We start from the raw sequence: 18,468 nt of genomic DNA on the forward strand, positions 1-18,468 counted from the left end.
CGGCGCGGTGGCGCACTGTGCGCGCCGAGCAGGCGAAAGGCTAGCGCCCGCGGCGGCAGCAGCAGCACCGGCAATCAAAGCCGGCAGTGGCTTCATCTCAGCACCGACAGTCCTGGCGGCCTTGGTGGCGGGAACCCTCTGCTCTCTCTTCGGTCCCTCGCTCCTCGCCTGGGGCAGGCGCGGCGGCTGTCCCGGAAGAGGCAGCTGGAAGACAGTCCAACCAGACCCCCCAAGAGAGGGCAGCGGGGTTCGAAGAGTTGGTAGGCGTGAGGCAGATAGCCAGGCGAGAAGGAGCCGGTCGCTGTTGTCCCCTTTCCTGTTCCCAGCGATGGGGAAGCAACTGGGGCCGCGGGAACTTTGAAGGCAGCGGGTCCCAGGGTTTGAGGGTTGCAAGCTCCTGGGGACTTCGGAGTCTCTCGGCCCCAACATCAGTGACGGAAGCATCTCCGAACCCACCCGGGCCCCTGCGCAGCCAGAGAGGAAGTTCTCTACAACTTCGTCCGAGACGTCGGAGAGCCAGTTGTAGAAAGGCAGAGGGGGCAAGTCCGAGCCCCAGAGACTCAGAGAAACAGAGAGAAAGGATCTGGCGGAGACGGAGGGGTCGAGGTGGGACCCTAGAGGCAGCGAGGCCGCGGAACCAGCCTGGCAGCCGGCGGGCCTCGTTGCTCCCTGAGTGAAGCTAAGGGCCGTGTGTTCCGGCGGCCTCCTCAAAGCTGCTCCCACAGGGGGCCGGGGGCTCCTAGCCGTCCTGGAGGTGGGCCCCTACGCTATGTCCCCGAAGCCACGGGCGCCTTGGCCGCAGCTACCCCGGGCTGGGCCGGGAGCCGCCGCCTGAGCCAGCCGGGGAACACAGCCAGCCAGAGTTGGGCGCCCGCTCCCAGACCGGCTGCGCTAGCGCGGTTTCCCGCCTCTCCGCGCAGCTTTCGACAATCTTCGGCAGGGAGACTCTGGGACCGACCCAAAAGCTCCAGCAGGGTTTTCTGAGCCTGGCTCGCACGGTGCCCGGCCTGGTGGCACGTCTCCCTAGCCGCCCTGGGCAGCCCCTTGGCGCCGGGAGGCGGCGGCGTGGGCCGGCCTGCAGTCTGGAGCGCCCCGATGGAAATACACTGTAAGCACGACCCGTTTGCATCCATGCATAGTAAGTAGGCGGCGAACTCGCTTCTCTCACTCTCCGGCCGGGACCGGGTTGGGGGTGCCGGACCGCGGGGCAGGTACTAAGACCGGGAGGACCCCGGACCTTTGTAGCTGCGTAGACAACTTTACAAAGTGCCAGGGCTTCCAGGCAGGGGACGTGGAACAACGCGCTCGGCCGCCCAGGCCGAAGTACCTGGTCTGGGAATCCCGCCTCTAGCAACGCGTAGTGTAGGCAGCGAGCTGCAGCCTTTCGGGGGCTCCAGCAGCGACAACTCAGAGCATTCGGAGAACCCTGGCTGTGACTCGTAGAGGGCTCCGGGCTGGGCCAGTTGGAGGGCACGAAGTTGTAGCAAAAGGTCAGTCTGAGTCTCAGACAGCGCCCCAACCCTGATGGCGCCTTTTTCAGCCTTGGGGGGTGATCAAGACTGTCGTTTGGAGGAAAGCGGGGCCCTGATCAATCTCTGAATTTGTGGAGGAAGAGGATGAGAGCTAAGAAAGGACACCGGGTCCGGGGCTTCAAAGGCGTCCTGGAGTTGAGGAGGGGGATTTGAAAAACCAACGAAGTCGTGCTCCCTGAGCTAAGCTTCTGCTTAGGAGACGGCCAGTTCATACAGAGACCCTTAAAGACCCCATTGGGTCCTTCTCTGCAGGACGCCTGCCTCGTGATAGCTTCTCCCCTAAAAAGAGAGAAAGAAAGGAAAAAAGAAAGAAGCCAATTAGTCATCAAACAGGCGCCCCCGCCTTCTGAAAGCCGCTTCGTGTGTAGGAGACGGAAAGGGTCATTTGGGCGCGGGCAAGGTCCGCCTGACTGATCCGCGGGATCCTTCCAGTTCACCCATTAGCACAGCCTCCTGTGAGATGAGCGCTCCTCTCACGGTGAGTTAACGCCGGTTAGATTCGGAGATTTCAAGGAAATTCCAAGTGGAACGAATCGCGTTTCCTTTCTGTTGGCTGTAGAGCCGGCCGAGGAGGCTTTGGCAACAATCAGTCTGGTGTCCAGTTTGGGTCTCTGCGGGTTGCAGGTCAGGGCAATGGCTAGGAGCCTTCTCCAACCTCCGTTTGCCTCGGACAGCCCAGGATTCGGCTTCCCTAGCCGTGGGTCCCCTATTTAACAAAGGCAGCAGAGACCCGGCTGGAGAGAAAGCGAGCTTCCGGGGCGAGAATGTCCGTGGCTGCCTGGGAGTGCCGAGTGGCTTGGCAGGCAGGGGAAGGCTTGTCTAGGCAGCCGGGCTGGCTGCAGGCAGGTCAGTTTCTCTTTGTGTCAAAATTCAGAGTCCAAGGTAATTCTCCAAAGCGGTGGGTTTGCGCAAAGAAGCCGCTAGTTCTGGTCCCAGCCCAAACGATTCCCCACCATTTGGGGCCTGTGCTCAAACGGTTTCCAGTCCGTGGTGACCCTAGTGCTCTCTGCAGCATTTTCCTGCACATACTTGAGCCTGGCTCTGGAAAAGCTATGATCTTACAGAGGGAGCCTGAAAATAAATGAGTTGGAGCAATATTCTGAGAGGTGGGCTCAGCCAAGAAGTAAATAGGGGACAAGATAGGGAGAGCTGCCCCCTGTGTTTCTCTCCTTGCTGGCTGGAATCCACAGGCCCCTGCTGCTTCCTCCAGCCCAGAGGTCTGTTGCCCAGAGGTGGTTCGCAGCCCTTGGGGAGATAGTATCAGACTAGGTGGTCTCCTGGCTGTGGATCAGCATGGAGAAGGCAGCTTCTTCCAGGTGCAGATTAGTTAACTGCTAATGTCTGTGCCTCCTTGCCCTGGCCTTCAGTCTGCCCCCTCCTCCCATTTTCAATCTCCCTGGCAGCACCGTGGGGGCTGGGCCCCAGCCAGCCTAGCTTCCAGATCTGGTGCAAGACTTTGGCTTCTTTGGAAGAACCTTTGGTTCTGGCATCCAAAGCTATTTGCTTGAACAATATAGGCCAGCTCTGGAGCCCAATTTGCAGGTGGAGGGGTGGTGGTGGAAAAATCGATCCTGGCTGGTGGTTGTGATAAATAGGGGCTCAAAGTCCCACCTCCTCATCTTCCTTCCTGGCACTGGTCAATTTTTCCCTGCCACCTCTCCCCACATCCCAACTTCTTCTACCACCACTTTTGAGCAAAACAACTTCTACAGGGAGGGGCAGGCACTGCTAGGAAATTGGCTTCAGAGTTCAAAGGTGTCCTATTTACCATTCCAGGCTCATCATTCACATCAACAAAACGGCCTCCCCTCCAAGACATTTTCTTCCCCCAAGCGTCTTTATGAGGCACTTTTGTAGCCAGTGTCCTACCTGAATGTCACCCAAAACTTCATTTATGTCCATTTTATAGAATATGTTACTAAGGTCAGAGAGACAAAAGAACTAACAGAAGTTCACAGGAGCAAAGCTGAAGTTGCTTCTTGGGTATCCTTGAGAGAAGCATAAACATAAAGCTTTGAAGGGGAGAGGGAAGGACTCAGATTCCAGACAGAGGGCAGCGGACTGTGTGGGTGAATTCACATGTGCAAGATTCTCACTTTGTGTAGTTCAACCATATCTGTGCCCACTGTCCGACTGTTTGTGTGTGTCGCCTCCTGTCTACCTGTTGGAGAGTTCATTGGGGGGATTTCATGACTACCCTTTCCATATGCTCTTGTTCACATGTCTGTGTGCCCCTTCATTCTTCCTCTTTGGTGCATCTAGGAGGAATTTCACTGACCCTGTGGGTCCTGTAGTTCAATCTGCAGCTAAATCATCAAAGACCTTCCCAAGACCCTATGCCCAGCCATGGTCTTTGGGGTGTGGTCAGGGCCCCCAGTGGCTGGTATATCATTATCAGAACCTGAGGAGCATCTGTGGAAGCCAGTGCCTTCCAGACCACAACCACAAAGGCCCCAGGAGCATCTGCAATTCAACCTTTCTTTACCCACCTCCCTCTAAACCCTGTTTACTCTGACCTGTGGAGGCTGGACTGTTTCCCTTGTATCAGTGTGTCTGTTTCCCAGTCTTCGCTTGCTTTGCTCTCACCTGTCTCTATTGCAGTCTCTATATTCTCCCCCTGGAAAGTGTAGGTTTTCTTGGTCTAGCACACTTCCAGGGGATAAGCCCTCAAATAGCTGGAGTCCACAGAAGTGGAAGCCAGGACTTGGGTTTTTCAAGCGGACGCAGTGCTTAAGTGGAGGCACTAGAAAACAAAAGTCTGACTCCGAAGAAGTCTCTGTTTTCCAGATGCCCTTTCTCTGTGCTTTCTCCATTTTCTCTTCTTTCTCCTTTCTTGGCCTATTCTGGCTTTTCCATTCCTTTTTTTCTTCTCTTCTGCCTGTCTGATCTGCTGCTTCTTTTCCAGGCTCTCTTTCCTTGCTATCTCTCTCATTTAGTTCCCACTCTATACCTTTCCCACATACTTTCCTTTTTTCTCTTTTCTTTCCCTGTCCTACCTTCCTCCTCTCAGACTCCCCTCTGCCTCCCCCCCACACCCCAATACCAGGATAAATGGCTTTCCTCAGGCCACAACTGTGAATTTTCTCACTGCCATCCTTGGAGCTCTCTGTTAGGTAAAGGCAAGAGGTCCAAGTGGATTTGGTGTCTTTCCAGGAAGTTGAGAGAGGTAAAAGTCTCTAGGTCTCCCTGAGTCTAGTGTCAGCTGTGGAAATGTGCATCAGATTCTGCAAGAACCTTAGCAGCTTTGCCTTTGTGGTCAAGGTTGAAGGTGTGGGGACTTGCTGTGACCAAGACCAGACTCTAGGAGAGATCATTGGTGGTTTTTGTCTTTGTTTTGTTTTTCCATGATATTAACAACCCACCAAACTCACAAATGACTACTCTTGGTATAAAAGTCCTTTGAAGGTGGCTGCTGTGTTTGGGGCAAAAAGTCTCAACTGGTTAGTAGTGTAGCAAACAGGCTTTTGTAGATGGGCCACAAGGCTTGAACTTCCAGGTCCTTCCAAAAGTGTGTTGGTGTTTTTAGCTTCCTTTCTTTTCTGTCCTTTGACCTCTCAGAGCTCATATCAATTTTGATTTTACTCTTTTACTTAAATTCAGCTTGTCTTGAAAGATCTATAAAATCCATTTTTCCAAGCCTTCCTAAGGCTGTTGGCCAGAGTGGTTTCAGTCTTTCTGGTTTAGATAAACTGTACAATTGTGTTCCTAACTGCAAAATCCTATTCAAGATGTTTTCCCTTTTATCTTATGTCTGAACTGTTTCAGAAAAATTAGCACCAATTAAAACTCATTTTGAAAATCAGAAAAATTCATCATAAAACTGGAACTAAGTACTTCAATTATCTTTTTCTTTGAAATAAGTCTGAACTTGAAATTTTAGGAAATATTGATGGGAAACCTCAGTGGATTGCTTGAATGGTTTTAAGGATATAGGCTATATTAACTGTTTTTGCCCCCTCCTTTTCAAATATTATTCATGAACCTAGGCAGTAGATGAGTATTGGGAAAAACAGCTGAGATGAAGTAGCTATTTTATGTTTTAGACATGGATGTGTATGTATGTGTGACCTCGGAAGTGCCTTGGCTTCCCTCGTTCAGTCCAGTCCCAGCCCAGTCAGTCCTAGTTAAGGAGGATCCCCACTGCCTTTGCCTCTGAGCTGCCAGTAGCAACAGTATATGCTCTGGGTTTGGCTCTTGGCCCCAATCCTCAGCAATGTCAGTTAGCAGCTGATTAACAGCTACAAGGTCAATGATGTTGCTACATTGGATCACTCTGTGTTTACTGGGTTAGCTCTTCAATTTACTTAGGTCCCTATTTTCTTCCAGATGGACCTTGATGTAAGAGAAGGGCGCATATGGAGAGAAGAGGCACTCCCAACTCCTTTTACTTCAAATCCATCTCAGAGCTCTTGTAAAATGGGGCTCAGAAGCTTTCTTTGGCTTCTTTATTTCCCCCCAATCAACTTAAAGCTGCTTGTCAATTACGAAACACTCCAAAAATTCCAGGGAAATGCCTTTATAACAAATCATGATGCAGTGAGGTGGAATGTGCTGTGTGTAGAAGATCCTATGACCCATTTCTTTTGTGTGCTTTGAGAGGGTACAGTGGTCAAATTCACATGTCAGACTCACCTTAATGGAAGGGTTTAAAAACATTTTTTAAAAAAATTTTAATTAAGGCAGTGGTTGGGTTTTTGTCTCAGTACTCTGCAAATGCTGGTTTTTTTTTTTTTTTTTTTTTTTTTTTTTTTTTTTTTTTTTTAAGTCCTTAGCCTTGAATTAGATGGCTGATTTAAAACATTTTTCCCCTGAGATGTAGGTTTGTTGGAATAGTCCTTTTCACTTTTAAAGACATTTGTTAAAAGGAAAGAGTTGTGCTATTTTTTTTCTCTTTTAATTTGATATATTTTAAAGCATAATTTTCTCCCTAGGATCTTCCTTAGACTTGTGCCCCTATTGTTAGTATAGGTTAAATATTTTTTAAAGTCCATTGTTTAAAAATTGCAAGGAAAATGCTAGTAACTAAAGGAAACAGCATGGCAATCCTGACTGTCAATGGCCCAACTGACTGCTTGAAGATGGACAAAAGCTAAGCTTAATTTTAAAAAGCAACCCAGTGTGGTCTGCGGGATTGAACTCCAGGAGCGAGACATCCAGCCTCTGGGTGCTCACAATGGCGCTTCTACTATGTGACTGGTTCTAACCACCCTTCCCCTTGCCTTTTGTTTCTGATCTGTTTCAGGACATGGAGGAGTGAATCAGCTTGGGGGGGTTTTTGTGAACGGACGGCCACTTCCAGATGTAGTCCGCCAAAGGATAGTGGAACTTGCTCATCAAGGTGTCAGGCCCTGCGACATCTCCAGGCAGCTTCGGGTCAGCCATGGTTGTGTCAGCAAAATTCTTGGCAGGTAAAGGCAGGAGCTCCAGGCTTCCATGATCTTTCAAATAAAGACCTTAAAGATGACCCAGCAGCTGTCTAACGTGCCAGTGTCATAGTGAGGATCATGGTGGCATTTTACTCCACATGCACAGCACTTTAGAGTTTACAAAGCCCTTTTGAGGCCATCCATCTCAAAGTAGCCCTGGGAAATCCCATCTCAAGTGATAAGTGGAATAAGGTGATTTAGGAGGGACATGTTTCTAGAAAGCCTGGTGAATTATCCTAAAGAACCCAAGAGTAAGAGGTTCTCAGGAAATTCCCCTACCCATCTTAGGTGAGCTCACAGCTCTGGGCTGAGCTGGGTAGAGACTCTGTAAGTTATAATATAATACAACCAGAGTTTAGTCAATCTTCCTTTCTTTCTTCTTTCCTTTTTTTTTTTTTTTTTTCTTCCCTTTGTGTGTGTGTGTATGTGTGTGTTGAACCCAGGGCCTCACAAATGCTAAGGAGGTGCTCTACCACTGAGTTACATCCCTCGCTCTCAATGTTTCATTTTAATGTTTTCAGAAAGCATATTCCACTTTTAAAAGTCAGCCATCATTTTCAGTTTGGGTTATTATCAACCTTATTATGTTGGGCTGCTGTGTTTTTCTTCTATGTGTTGTGTTTCCTTCGTAGTGACAGGCATCCTAAGTATATATTAAATGGGGGTGGGGGTTAGTCAGCAAACGCTGACTCTCAAATCTGACATTTGAAAGTTGCCACTTGACCCGGCGATTTGCTGCAAGCAAAATACTAACAATGACGATTCTCCCAGAGGGCTGTATAGCCTTTTAGCGCTCCAGTTTATTTTCTCAGCAGCCTCAGCATGATCCAGTGAAGCATGTTTTAAGATGAGGAAACAAACCTAGTGAGGCGAAGTGACTAACCCAGGTTTATCCATCCAGTTAGCACTTGGGTTGGGATGGATCCTAAAGGACTCCTGGACCACCTGTGTCTCCCCACACCCCTAAACACAGCTGTAGGCTTGTTTCTGGGCATGTGGTGGTTTTAGAGGTCTTCCCTGGCAGGCAGGAATGTTCTTGGGTTTAGCCGTTCGCTGCTTTCCATTTCTTTCCCTGTGTCAGAAAACAACCTTTGTCTTGTAGCCTGCATTATGGTTGGACAACAGATGCCAGAATAAAAAATAAATATTTTGAAGTACGTCAGTGACATCATGACTTTCTGCTTGCTCTTTTCCTTCTGTCTGCTGGAATTCATGAAATTCTCTCAGCTGGAGGAAGCAACAGTGTCAAATAGCCTTGCAGTTTTGCCTGAGGCAAAAGGAAGAAGTTTCAGGGCCAGGGGCCTGGCAGCATCTTTAGGGTTCTGGATCCCTGTATTTATGTCTCATCTACCTGCTGAGAGCAGGTACCTCAGCTGTGAAGACTGGGGGACTCTGCTTCCATTTAGTGATCTGCAAGCAAATGAGCCCCTGCCAGAGTTCAGAGAAGATTTCAGGAACTCAGCCTTGTATTCTTGCTAGAGGGTGGTTTTAGACAGGAAGGAGAGAGTGAGAGTAGCAGAAGAAAGTAGCAGAGCGGGAGAGAAAAGAGAAAGAGAAAAAGGAAACAGAGAGAAGAGAATGGTTTTTAAAAGACAGAAATAGAAACAAGAAGACAGAAGGAGAAAGAAAAAGAGAGAGGAGAAATGTTTTAGACTGTCTCAGCATTGGACTTCTAGAGTTGAATGGGTCTCAGATACCTTCTTGTGAAGCTTCTTTGTACTGAGGGAGAGGGAGAGAGAAACAAGGCCCTTCCTTTGTTTTTGCTGAGACATCCTTGCTGAGCCGACATTTTGCTCGCTGTTTGAAATCTTCAAGATACTGAGCCTTTTTTTTCAGAGCGAACATCCAAATGCTGGGTCCTCATGTTGTGCTACTGTGGAGCCCTCCAAATCTCCCATGGAGACTAAGGCAGACAGGGATCCTTCCAAACCCAGCTGGCAGCCTCCCTCGGTCCAGAATAGATTTGTCACTAGGTAGAGTGGCACTAGGAAGTTACGCGTCGCTCTGGTGCCTGGCCGTTTAAGTTGTCAACAATAAATTGGAATTTCATAGCTCATTATTTTCATAACTAAGAACCACAGTGGACAAAATGTCACTCTAATTAGAACTGCCTTTTAAAAAACAAGTTCAGTCCGAAAACAGTGTGCCTGGGAATTTCTGAACTGAGTCTGTTCGATGCACAGATTTTTTTTCTTTCCTTTTTTTTTTTGTTTTTTTTTTTTGGTTCACTGAAGAGTTGGATAGACACTTAGGAGGTGACAGGTTGTAGAGAGTGTGTGGTGTGTGGTAGCTGTGGTCTTCAGAGGATGCATGGAAAAATAGGCAAAGTCACTGAGGTAGGCAGAGACCCCTGTCCCCCCAGGAAGGAAGTCAGTCTTCCAGAAGTGTGGGTGGTCAGTCTAGATCTCAAGGTTGCTGAGGGGCTGGAGAGGCACAGCCCAGCGGCATGCAAGGCCAAGTTTAAGTCTACCCTGAGCCTGACTGTTGTCTTTTCCCACCGGAGCCTGGTTGGGAGGTTCAGGCCACTTGGAATTGGGTGGTATGTTGTTAGACAGCAAAAATAAACAATTTAATTAGGACTTTAATCCTCAACTCATGCTTTTTATTTTATGTTTTGCTAAAGTGTCTTGTAACCATTCTGTATTTCTATCTTCACAACAGCCTTATGAGTCAAGCGGGGCAAACATCCTCCATCTATTATATAAAAGGGATAGCTGAGGCCTAGAGAGGCTAAGTGAGTTGGCCAAGATCACACAGCGAGTTAGTGTCAGAGCCACTGACAGGCACCTACACCTCTTGACTCCCAGACTAACACCCTGTGCGCGGAAGGACCCTGTGTGTTGGTGGCTGCCGTTCGTCTTTTGTCTGTAAGCCAAAGGGCTGCACGGCTGTTTTGCTGAGATGAAAGGATGGTTATTAAGTCTGAATCCTCACTTGACACAGTTGTGAGTTGGGGTTTCAACAATGTCAGTGTTGCCTTCTAAGTGCCTGGCCCATGTGTCAGTCAAAAGGAAGACAGAGACCTCTTGTGTCAAGACCACAACCTCCCACAGTTGGCACTACTCAGGTGGGTGGCGGTGCAGTCCGAGCACCGCCACCCACCAGCCACGTAAGCGGGGGCCTTTTTCCTGCTGCCTTCTGAGTGGCTATGTGAATGTTGTAGACCCATTCAACTACACAGTTTGAAGATGCAGCACAGAGTCGGTTATCTATGTGTCTGTAACCCCTGCCCTGAGACCATCCCTGTCCTAACAGGCACTAGAGAATCAGCGAGTGAATGAAAGGTGCATGTGAAAATGTGGTAAACACTAAAGCTGTCTACAACTACAAAGAGTCATTGTTATTATTATTTAAAAAAAATTTTTTTTTAACCAAATCAGCTGTTTGCTCTAGCGGGAAAAGCACTGGATTCAAAGTCAGGTTTGAAGGCTACAGCTGCCTCTAACTTCCAGAAGGATTTGGATGAGTCACTTAGTCTTCTGATCATTTATTTTCCCTTCTATAATACCCTACTGGCTTCAAAGGATGGATGTGGTAATTTGAAGATGAGCTCTGTAAACTTTAGAGTGTTGTGCCTAAATAACAAGTGTTGTAAGTAAAAACTGACATTTTATTATAAAATTGAGAGGACAATTAGAAACTGTAGGGATTGGTCTTTGCCTGGATTTAGGTACTTTTCTAGACTTGCGGCTAGAAAAACCCAAAAAACAAACAAACAAAAAACTAGGATTTTAAAAAACCCTGTTGTGAATAGGGTATATTTTAGCAAATTATATAGAAAATTGCTTTCAACAATTTCTCAGAAAGAGGGAGGATAGGCTGAGTTTTGCCTTCCGATCAATGAGTAAATGACTCTTCTCAATGAAAAATAGACTTTTTACTTCCACATCATTGCTCTCAAATTATTTCTTCTAATCTAGAGTATTCACTAACTTGGCCCTAACCAGACTTACCCAGATTGAGAATTTTAGCATCTCTAATAGTGTTGCCATTGTTATTGGATAACATTTTCACCTATCCCAGAATCACCTGGTTCCCTTACGTCTTATAAACTCTGGCTAGGTTTAAAAATTACTAGCTGTTTCTAAAATGTCTTTTGGTTAAAAAAAAAAAAAATTCAACTGCACGATAATCTCCTTCAGAAGAGGAAGTCAAAAATTCCTCTGTAAATATTGAGAGAGACATCCAGTGACGGCTCAAATTCAGAAAAAGAATCAAGTCATTTTTCTCCCTGAAATGATCTTTCATGGCACTCTTCTCCCTGGTCTCGGTTTTACTGTAAAACCCTGACATCCTATTTGCGTTAACGAGGAAAAGCTGATAGCATGGAAATGTCCTTAGAAACAGCCATTTACCTCAGCGGAGGCCCCTGGAAAAGCTGCCGAGACTCGTGGTTGGTTTTTCTGATTGCTTGGGTTGTGATTTCCAACACATTTCCAGTTAATTCTGGAATCCAACACTCCTTTTAATTTTACACCAGGGTTATTGTTTTTCTCTTATGGAAAAATAAGTTGCATTTTAGGGGACAGTTTTACGGTATGCTGGAGATTCTGCTACAGGATGGGAGAAATGGAAAATCACAGGTATAAATCATTTTTCTGGGAAAATTTTTAGTTCACGAGGATTGGCCACTTCATCTTGACTGGCCCCAAGGAAGTCATTTAAGTTCTTTGAATCTGTTTTATACCATAGAGGGCATAGAGGGTACCTGTTCATTTATTTGTTCATTTACTCATTTATTCATTCACAATGAATGATGAGCTTAGCACTTTTGAGAATCAATCAGGAAAACTGACTTGAAAGAATTTTTGTAAAAATTGGTAGACGAATGCAAAATAATTTTGTTAATCTGTAGCATCCTGCTAGTGCTGTCCAATAGAAAAATCGTGAGCAATTTAAAAGCTTTAAATTGGAATTTAAAATTTCCTAGTAGTACATTAAGAGAAGTAAAAAGAAATGGGTATAACTAATTTGAATTACATATTTTATTTACCCTAACATGAAAATTATCATTTCAACATATAACCAATATAAAAATTCCTAGTGAGATATTTTGCATTTTTTTTTTTTTGGTACTTAAATAAACTTTAAAAAATCTAATTTGTACATTCACAGTATATCTGGGTTCAGATTAGGCACATTTCAAATGTTCATTAAGTTGGCTGGTTCCTCATGACTAAGCTCCTTTCTCCTTGGGTCCTAGGTATTATGAGACAGGAAGCATCAAGCCTGGGGTGATTGGAGGATCCAAACCAAAGGTCGCCACGCCCAAAGTGGTAGAAAAAATCGCTGAGTACAAACGCCAAAATCCCACCATGTTTGCTTGGGAGATCAGGGACCGGCTGCTGGCGGAGCGAGTGTGTGACAATGACACGGTGCCCAGTGTCAGTTCCATCAACAGGTGAGGGGTTGCTGCTGGTGGGGGCTGGGGTTTGGGTGGTATGTCTGTGTGTACCTTCCCTGAAGATCTTGTCTCTCTTTTTATCAAGACCCCTTAGGGGTTAGTGGACAAGAGGTCCAAGATGGGGTTGCTGGTCTTTGTTCCTTCTCTCTGAAGTGGACAGGAGTGCTTGGCCTAGGGAGAGGAGCCCAGGCCAGTAGCTTGCCAGCTTGAGAATTTTCATCACTCTCTTCACCATCTATCTGTGTAGACTACTTTGCAGTGAATTGTCCTGATGAGGGCTTCACAAATGTCCCTGTCCTTGCCAGCCAAGGCTCAAGGTCTTAGTGTCCATCTCAGAGGTTCCCAGGAAGAAAATCCTGCCTCTAGTTTGGGCAGAGGTTAAGCAAGTGAATATGGGGAGCAGGGCCCTCACTTGGAGTTGGGAGACTTGGCTTCTCATTGCTTCTCTGTCAGCAACTCAGAGTAGGATCTCAACAGAGATCTCAAGAGTAGGATCTCTTGCTCTCTCTGAAAGCCCAGGACCCTGGTGACTCTGACATGGGTCTTTCATCTGCAAGGATGAGGTCCAGGATGCTAGGATGCTCTGGAGTGAGAGAACTGCCCTCTCCCAAACTCCCCCAGCTCTCTCCCATGGAGACAGGGAATCAAACACCAGGGTGCCAGACCCAGCATCGTCCAGGGAGCACAATGACTTCCTCACTTCTCTAGGCTGATCCAAACTATGTTGAATGGTGCTGTCAGAACACCATTTAAGAATAAAATTACTTATTTATTTATCTTGCATTGCTGGGAATCAAACCTTTGTGCATGCTAGGAAAGTGTTCCACTATTGAGCTACATCCCCAGCCCTAAAAAATAATTTCTGGAAGAAAGTCTTCTAGTGTAGAGGGTGCAGTCTCAACTTCATTTAAACCTATAGCATTAGGGATGAAGTTGTGAGGTAAACAGAAATGATTGTTCTCTAGTTCCACAAAGAAAAAAGAAGCCTACAGACTGAAAACTTGAACAGTTCTCATTTCTCCAAGGTCAGACTGGGCATAGAGGACCCCTCACCCCTGGCCGAAAGAGGTGGACTGGAATGTCTCTTGAGGTCTCCTCTGCTCCTGACAGCCATTCCTCTGTGATGACTCAAATGCACAGAATCACCGTTGACATTTCAAGTCCCACTGGTTCATAAACTCTTAGCCTCTCTTCCTTCTCTCTGCAAACCTTTGCCAAGGCCCTGACGTCCTGTGTGGTGCTGAGGAGACAGAGGGGAGCGGGGTACGCAGCTTCCCCGTCTCTGTTCTAGAAGGCCAGCTCCTCCGGGCTAGAGTTCTGATGTGTGTTTATAAGTCTGGGTGGCCTAGACAAAGTCACTGACGAAGTAGCAGTGACTGTGGTGGACTTGGGGGTGTGGAGAATGCCTGTTCTCCTGTATTATGAGGAGCTCCAATGTGTTTGTGAGTCCCTTACTTCTGACTCAGTGCAGAATTTCCATGACACAAAAAGCATCATGACTTGTGTTCTGGGCCTCCAAAAGCACAGATGTGCTGGCAGATGCACCTAAGGCAATGTTGGAGCAAGTGGCCTGCCATATCTGCGATCAGGTTCCAGAGGCCCACAGGTCTCCCAGCACAGGGTATACCTATACTTAGGCAGTTCATGAGCTAACTTTAGGTGAACCATGGGGGTCACAAACTCTCATGCTTTATGTGGGGTCAGGCGGATAATGTAATGAGGGCAGCAGGTCAGGCAGCAGGCTGTAGGGAGTGGTAGGGCCTGTGGCAATCAAGAAAGCGCAAGCCTTATTAAAGGGGCAGTTGCTTCTCAGCTCCTGATGAATGCTGCCAGGAATGTTTGCTGGATTTTTTCCATTCTTCAAGAAAAGTCGGAAACTAGGATCCGTGTATGTTTGTGTTCATGTGTGTGTTTGCGTATGTGACATCTCTATATTTTTAAACAGTAGCAACTAATTTCAAGCATAACCCACTTATAAGACTCTGGTTTAGATCCTCTGTAACGTAACGCAAGGATGAAAACTGATGTGCGTTGAATTTATCTTCACGTATTTTAGGAAAAATATAAGTGGAAAAAAGAGAAATATAAGTGGCGCACCAAACCAGTGAGCTTGTGAAATTTGAATTTTCCCCACTCATAGTAGAGAACTACAGTTGCCTTATAAAATGCAAATATTTAAGTTAAAAAATGTTATTTGAAAGAAACTTATGGAGCAAAGAGAGCAGTAGTTATAGGTGTGGCCGAGGAAAGGGGGACCTATCAGCTGAGGCTTGGTGCCTGGAGCTGGGCTGGTGGAAGTCTAATGCCGGTTACTGGAGCCATGCTGAGTCCTAGGGACCTCCTGGTGTCCTGGTCCATAGCAGTGACCCGTTGGTGGTACTTCTATGCTGCTGTTACATCTGTGGTCTCCTACAGCTCTCCTGCAGCAGAGAGAGAAACTGAGTTCCAGGTGGGGTGGTGGGGAAAGATGACCCTGAGATAGTAAAAGGAGGGCTGGTCTCTTTCCATTACTGTCCTGTAGGACTCTGCAAGTGACAGAACTGAGGATCCATAAGAGAGGCAAGGAGGGGTAAAACAGTCATTCCTACTCTGTTTTGAGCCTTGCAGCCAATGGTTTGCTCTTTCAGATTCCTCCATGCATAGCCTTTCCTGGAGCTACCTTCGGGTAGCACTCTGGCTCTTTAGTGTGGGACAATCTCATGCCAATACACCGCCTCTTCCCTCACAGGAAAACCTGAGCCTGGGCAGCATCAATTTTATTTTCCACACAAAGGCAAAACTCCCTTTACATTCAAAGGGGTACAACTTCTAAATATTTGCTTTGCAAATGTCACATGTCACCCTATAAGAGGGTCCCCAGTTCTCTGACTGCACCTGCCTCCCTTGAGGCAACTCCTCACCATTGTCTCTTTCAAGTGGCTGCAGAGGGAGTGGTGGCTGCCTTTGTAGCTATTTTGGTGGCCACAGCGTCCTCTCCACTGTTCACCCATTGCAGTGTGTGTCTTCCTGTTGTCTTCTGAACCAACCCCCGAAAACATGTCTGACATGGGGATAGGCAACACTGAACAAATTCTGCTAGGCTTCTGGGAAATTTCCAGGGACACAAACCAACTTGTTCATCTGGCTTCTTATGGACCAGTGTGCTGGGATGCTGCACAGCCCGCATGGGGGATTCTTGGAATCCAGCCTGAGTGGCATCTAAAGGTGGCTGTCCCAGAGCTAATCCAAATGGTGGGTGGAATGGGGTCTTCCTTCTTCTGTTTCAATCCTGTGGCTCTAAATCAGGGGCTGAATGGTGGGGACGACAAGTGACATTCCCAGTTAAGGGAGGTAACCAATGTGAGAATGGGGATCCCATTGGTGGGCATTCTAATTTTTCAAAAGAAGCTTGAAATCAGGTATTTATGGCAAAGTTCACAACTTAGTCATATTAGCAACTAATTAAAATAAAAACAAAAATACCATGTAAGGGCTAGAGGCAGCCTGGGGTGACAGTTGGTTAATTCTGCCGTTCATCCTACCTTTGGCAGCAAGTCTTCTGAGATTGCTCACCCAGTCTCCCTTTCTTTTCCACCTCAGTTGCAGGCAGGGGTGCCACCAATGGTCCCCTCTCCCAGCTTAGCCAGCCAGACGCCAGGTTTCTGGATGCTCAGCACAGTCGGTGGCCCATGCTTCTTCTGCACTGATGACAGTAGCATTGGGGCCACGTATGTGGGTGTTTCTTCAGCCCCATCTCCTCCTTCACAAGGCACCTTGATTTTTTTCACTCAGTGTAATTTCGTGAGTTTTTCAAAGTAAGGGGACTGATGCAGAAAGGGGATCCTAAAGATATAAGGTCTCTTGGAGTTTTAACCCTGAAATTCTAAACAGATATTGAATTCGAATGGGCTTTATGCCTCATATAGGAGGTATTTGACATTGAACTACTTTCTTCAACTGAAAAGAAAAGTGTTCAGGCCTGAGGGATGGGAGTCTGGGCTAACTTGCTGTGTGACACTGGGCTAGTCACTTGAGCACTCTGGGCTTTGGTTTCTTCATCTACAGGAAGAGTCTGATTGCTGAGTTCTCCTCTCTGTTGGAAACCAAAGGACATTCCTATGCATTCAGGGTCACAGTCACACAGTGAGATGCTCAGCAGCAGCGTAAGGATAACCCCCGCCTTTTTAAACCAAGGACCTTGTGCATGCTAGGCAAGTTCTCTGCCACTGAGTCATACCCCAGTCTAAGGATATTCCTTTTAGTGTTGGCTACTAATTATCCCAACTGTCTTGAGCTCAGAAAAAGTCATAGTGAAATCTCATTGGGACAGGTGTTGATGATAGTGTGTCACTTTTTCGATTTTAATTTTTTTAGAGTAGCTAAGATTGTATTTGGCCTTTTCCTTCCCACTATCATTTCTTCCCAAGGGAAGATGATCTTCATTTTTACCTGGTGGCTGCTGCAAGCAGATGGGCAAAATCTCTTATTCCTGGGAGCAGCTTTCCCTCTAGTTGTAAGACTCCTTATAAAGCTCCATCACAACCTTTAGATAGTATAGTAGGGTGGCTTCTTTCCCTTTCTTCTCAAGGGGGCTGCTTGTGTTTTTTAAGGCAAATGTGAAACCTGCTCTTTAAACCAGGCATGGTGGTGCATGCCTGTAATCCCAGTAGCTTGGGAGGCTGAGGCAAGAGGATCCTGAGTTCAAAGCCAGTTTCAGCAACTTAGGGAGGTCCTAAGCAACTCAGCAAGACCCTTTCTCTAATAAAATGTAAGAAAGGGCTGGGGATGTGACTTGGTGGTTAAGTGCCCCTGAGTTCAATTCACAGTACCAAAAAAAAAAAAAAAAAAAAATCTTCACTTTAATCTTCATGAAGACACCACCCACTGACAGTAGCAACACCTAACGTTTATTGAGCATCTGCTATGTAGCAGCCACTTCTAAGTGGTTAATTAATTCAATCCTAATAATAACCCTATGAGGTAGGAATGTTTCTTAGTCCCATTTTACAGATGAAGAAACTGAGTCATAGAGAAGAGAAGTAATTTATCCAAAGTCATGTAGCTGGTAAATTGCAAGGCTGGGATTCAAACTCTAGTAATTTGATGGTGGAGGTTTACACTTGATCACTATGCTGCAGCTGGCTTTACTAGGGATCTAGAACTAGTAGAAAAGAAAAAGGAGGAAAATGTGATTTTTCTTTGCGTTACTTATGTGCAATTCATTATGAAATATTTTACCACATATTTAAAATGTAGATACACTATATTCATATCTGGTGTATCCACATATTCACCTCTGTAGCTGCATCTCTGCAGAAACATACACACAGAGAAGGTGTTATACACAAAATGCAAACATTAGATCACAAGCCAGCTTAATTTCAGGTGGTCAAAAAGACTGCCTTTCTCCCAGGTCTTTGTGCTATGCACTCTGTTCCTTAGTTAGAGTAAGTGATTTCAATATTGGAGAAACACATACACACACACACACACACACATGCTCTGAATATATTAGAGGCAGTGCTTAAGCTGACCCATCAGAAAAGGGCAGAGGGAGCTGTGGTTCATGCCTGAGATCCCAGCTGTTCAGGAGACTGAGGCAGGAGGACCACAAGTTCAAGAGACAGTCTGGGTAACTTAGTGAGACTCTACCTCCAAATAAAATAAAAGGGACTGGGTGTGTAGCTCAGTGGTGGAGTGCCTGCCTACCATATGCCAGGTTTTTGGTTCCATCCCTGGTACCTGCAAAAAGAATTAAAAAGAAAATGACCAAAAGGCTCTTTACTGTATTCAGGTGGCCAGGGCAGCAGAGGACCTGTGGTTAGGTTGTAGGCTATAGGGCGAATGGAAAGTCCATTCCAGTCTACCACCTGAAGATGGGGCACGCCCTGGATGAGCAGGGAAGGCAAGCCTACTGCCCAGGGGGCCTTAAGGGGAGATAGGGGAGGCACCTGCTGCTCTTCTGTCCTTCACTTACACAAGCCAGGGACCCAGAGCAACCTTGAAATGAACTTCCAGATATAATGGTCAGGCATGTGGGAAAACTTCTCATAGAGTGTGGCTTAAAAAAAGCAGGATGCAAAACTGTGTACAGGGTTAAAACCTGATTTTGCTAAGCTAAAATGGA

At 46.6% G+C, this 18,468-nt stretch overlaps 1 protein-coding gene across 1 annotated transcript in view; it reads left to right on the forward strand.

Annotated features, from left to right (window-relative positions):
• Window positions 1-1,095: 1,095 nt before the first annotated feature.
• Pax5 (paired box 5) overlaps window positions 1,096-18,468 on the forward strand; it is a 184,550-nt gene continuing 167,177 nt past the window's right edge. The window contains exons 1-3 of the mRNA XM_047525710.1: window positions 1,096-1,138; window positions 6,775-6,940; window positions 12,162-12,359. Of these exons, the coding sequence (XP_047381666.1) occupies window positions 1,096-1,138; window positions 6,775-6,940; window positions 12,162-12,359 (407 nt within the window). The remainder of the gene's footprint in view (window positions 1,139-6,774; window positions 6,941-12,161; window positions 12,360-18,468) is intronic.

This window comes from Sciurus carolinensis, chromosome 14, assembly GCF_902686445.1.
Source record: "Sciurus carolinensis chromosome 14, mSciCar1.2, whole genome shotgun sequence".
NCBI classification, from domain to species: domain Eukaryota; kingdom Metazoa; phylum Chordata; class Mammalia; order Rodentia; family Sciuridae; genus Sciurus; species Sciurus carolinensis.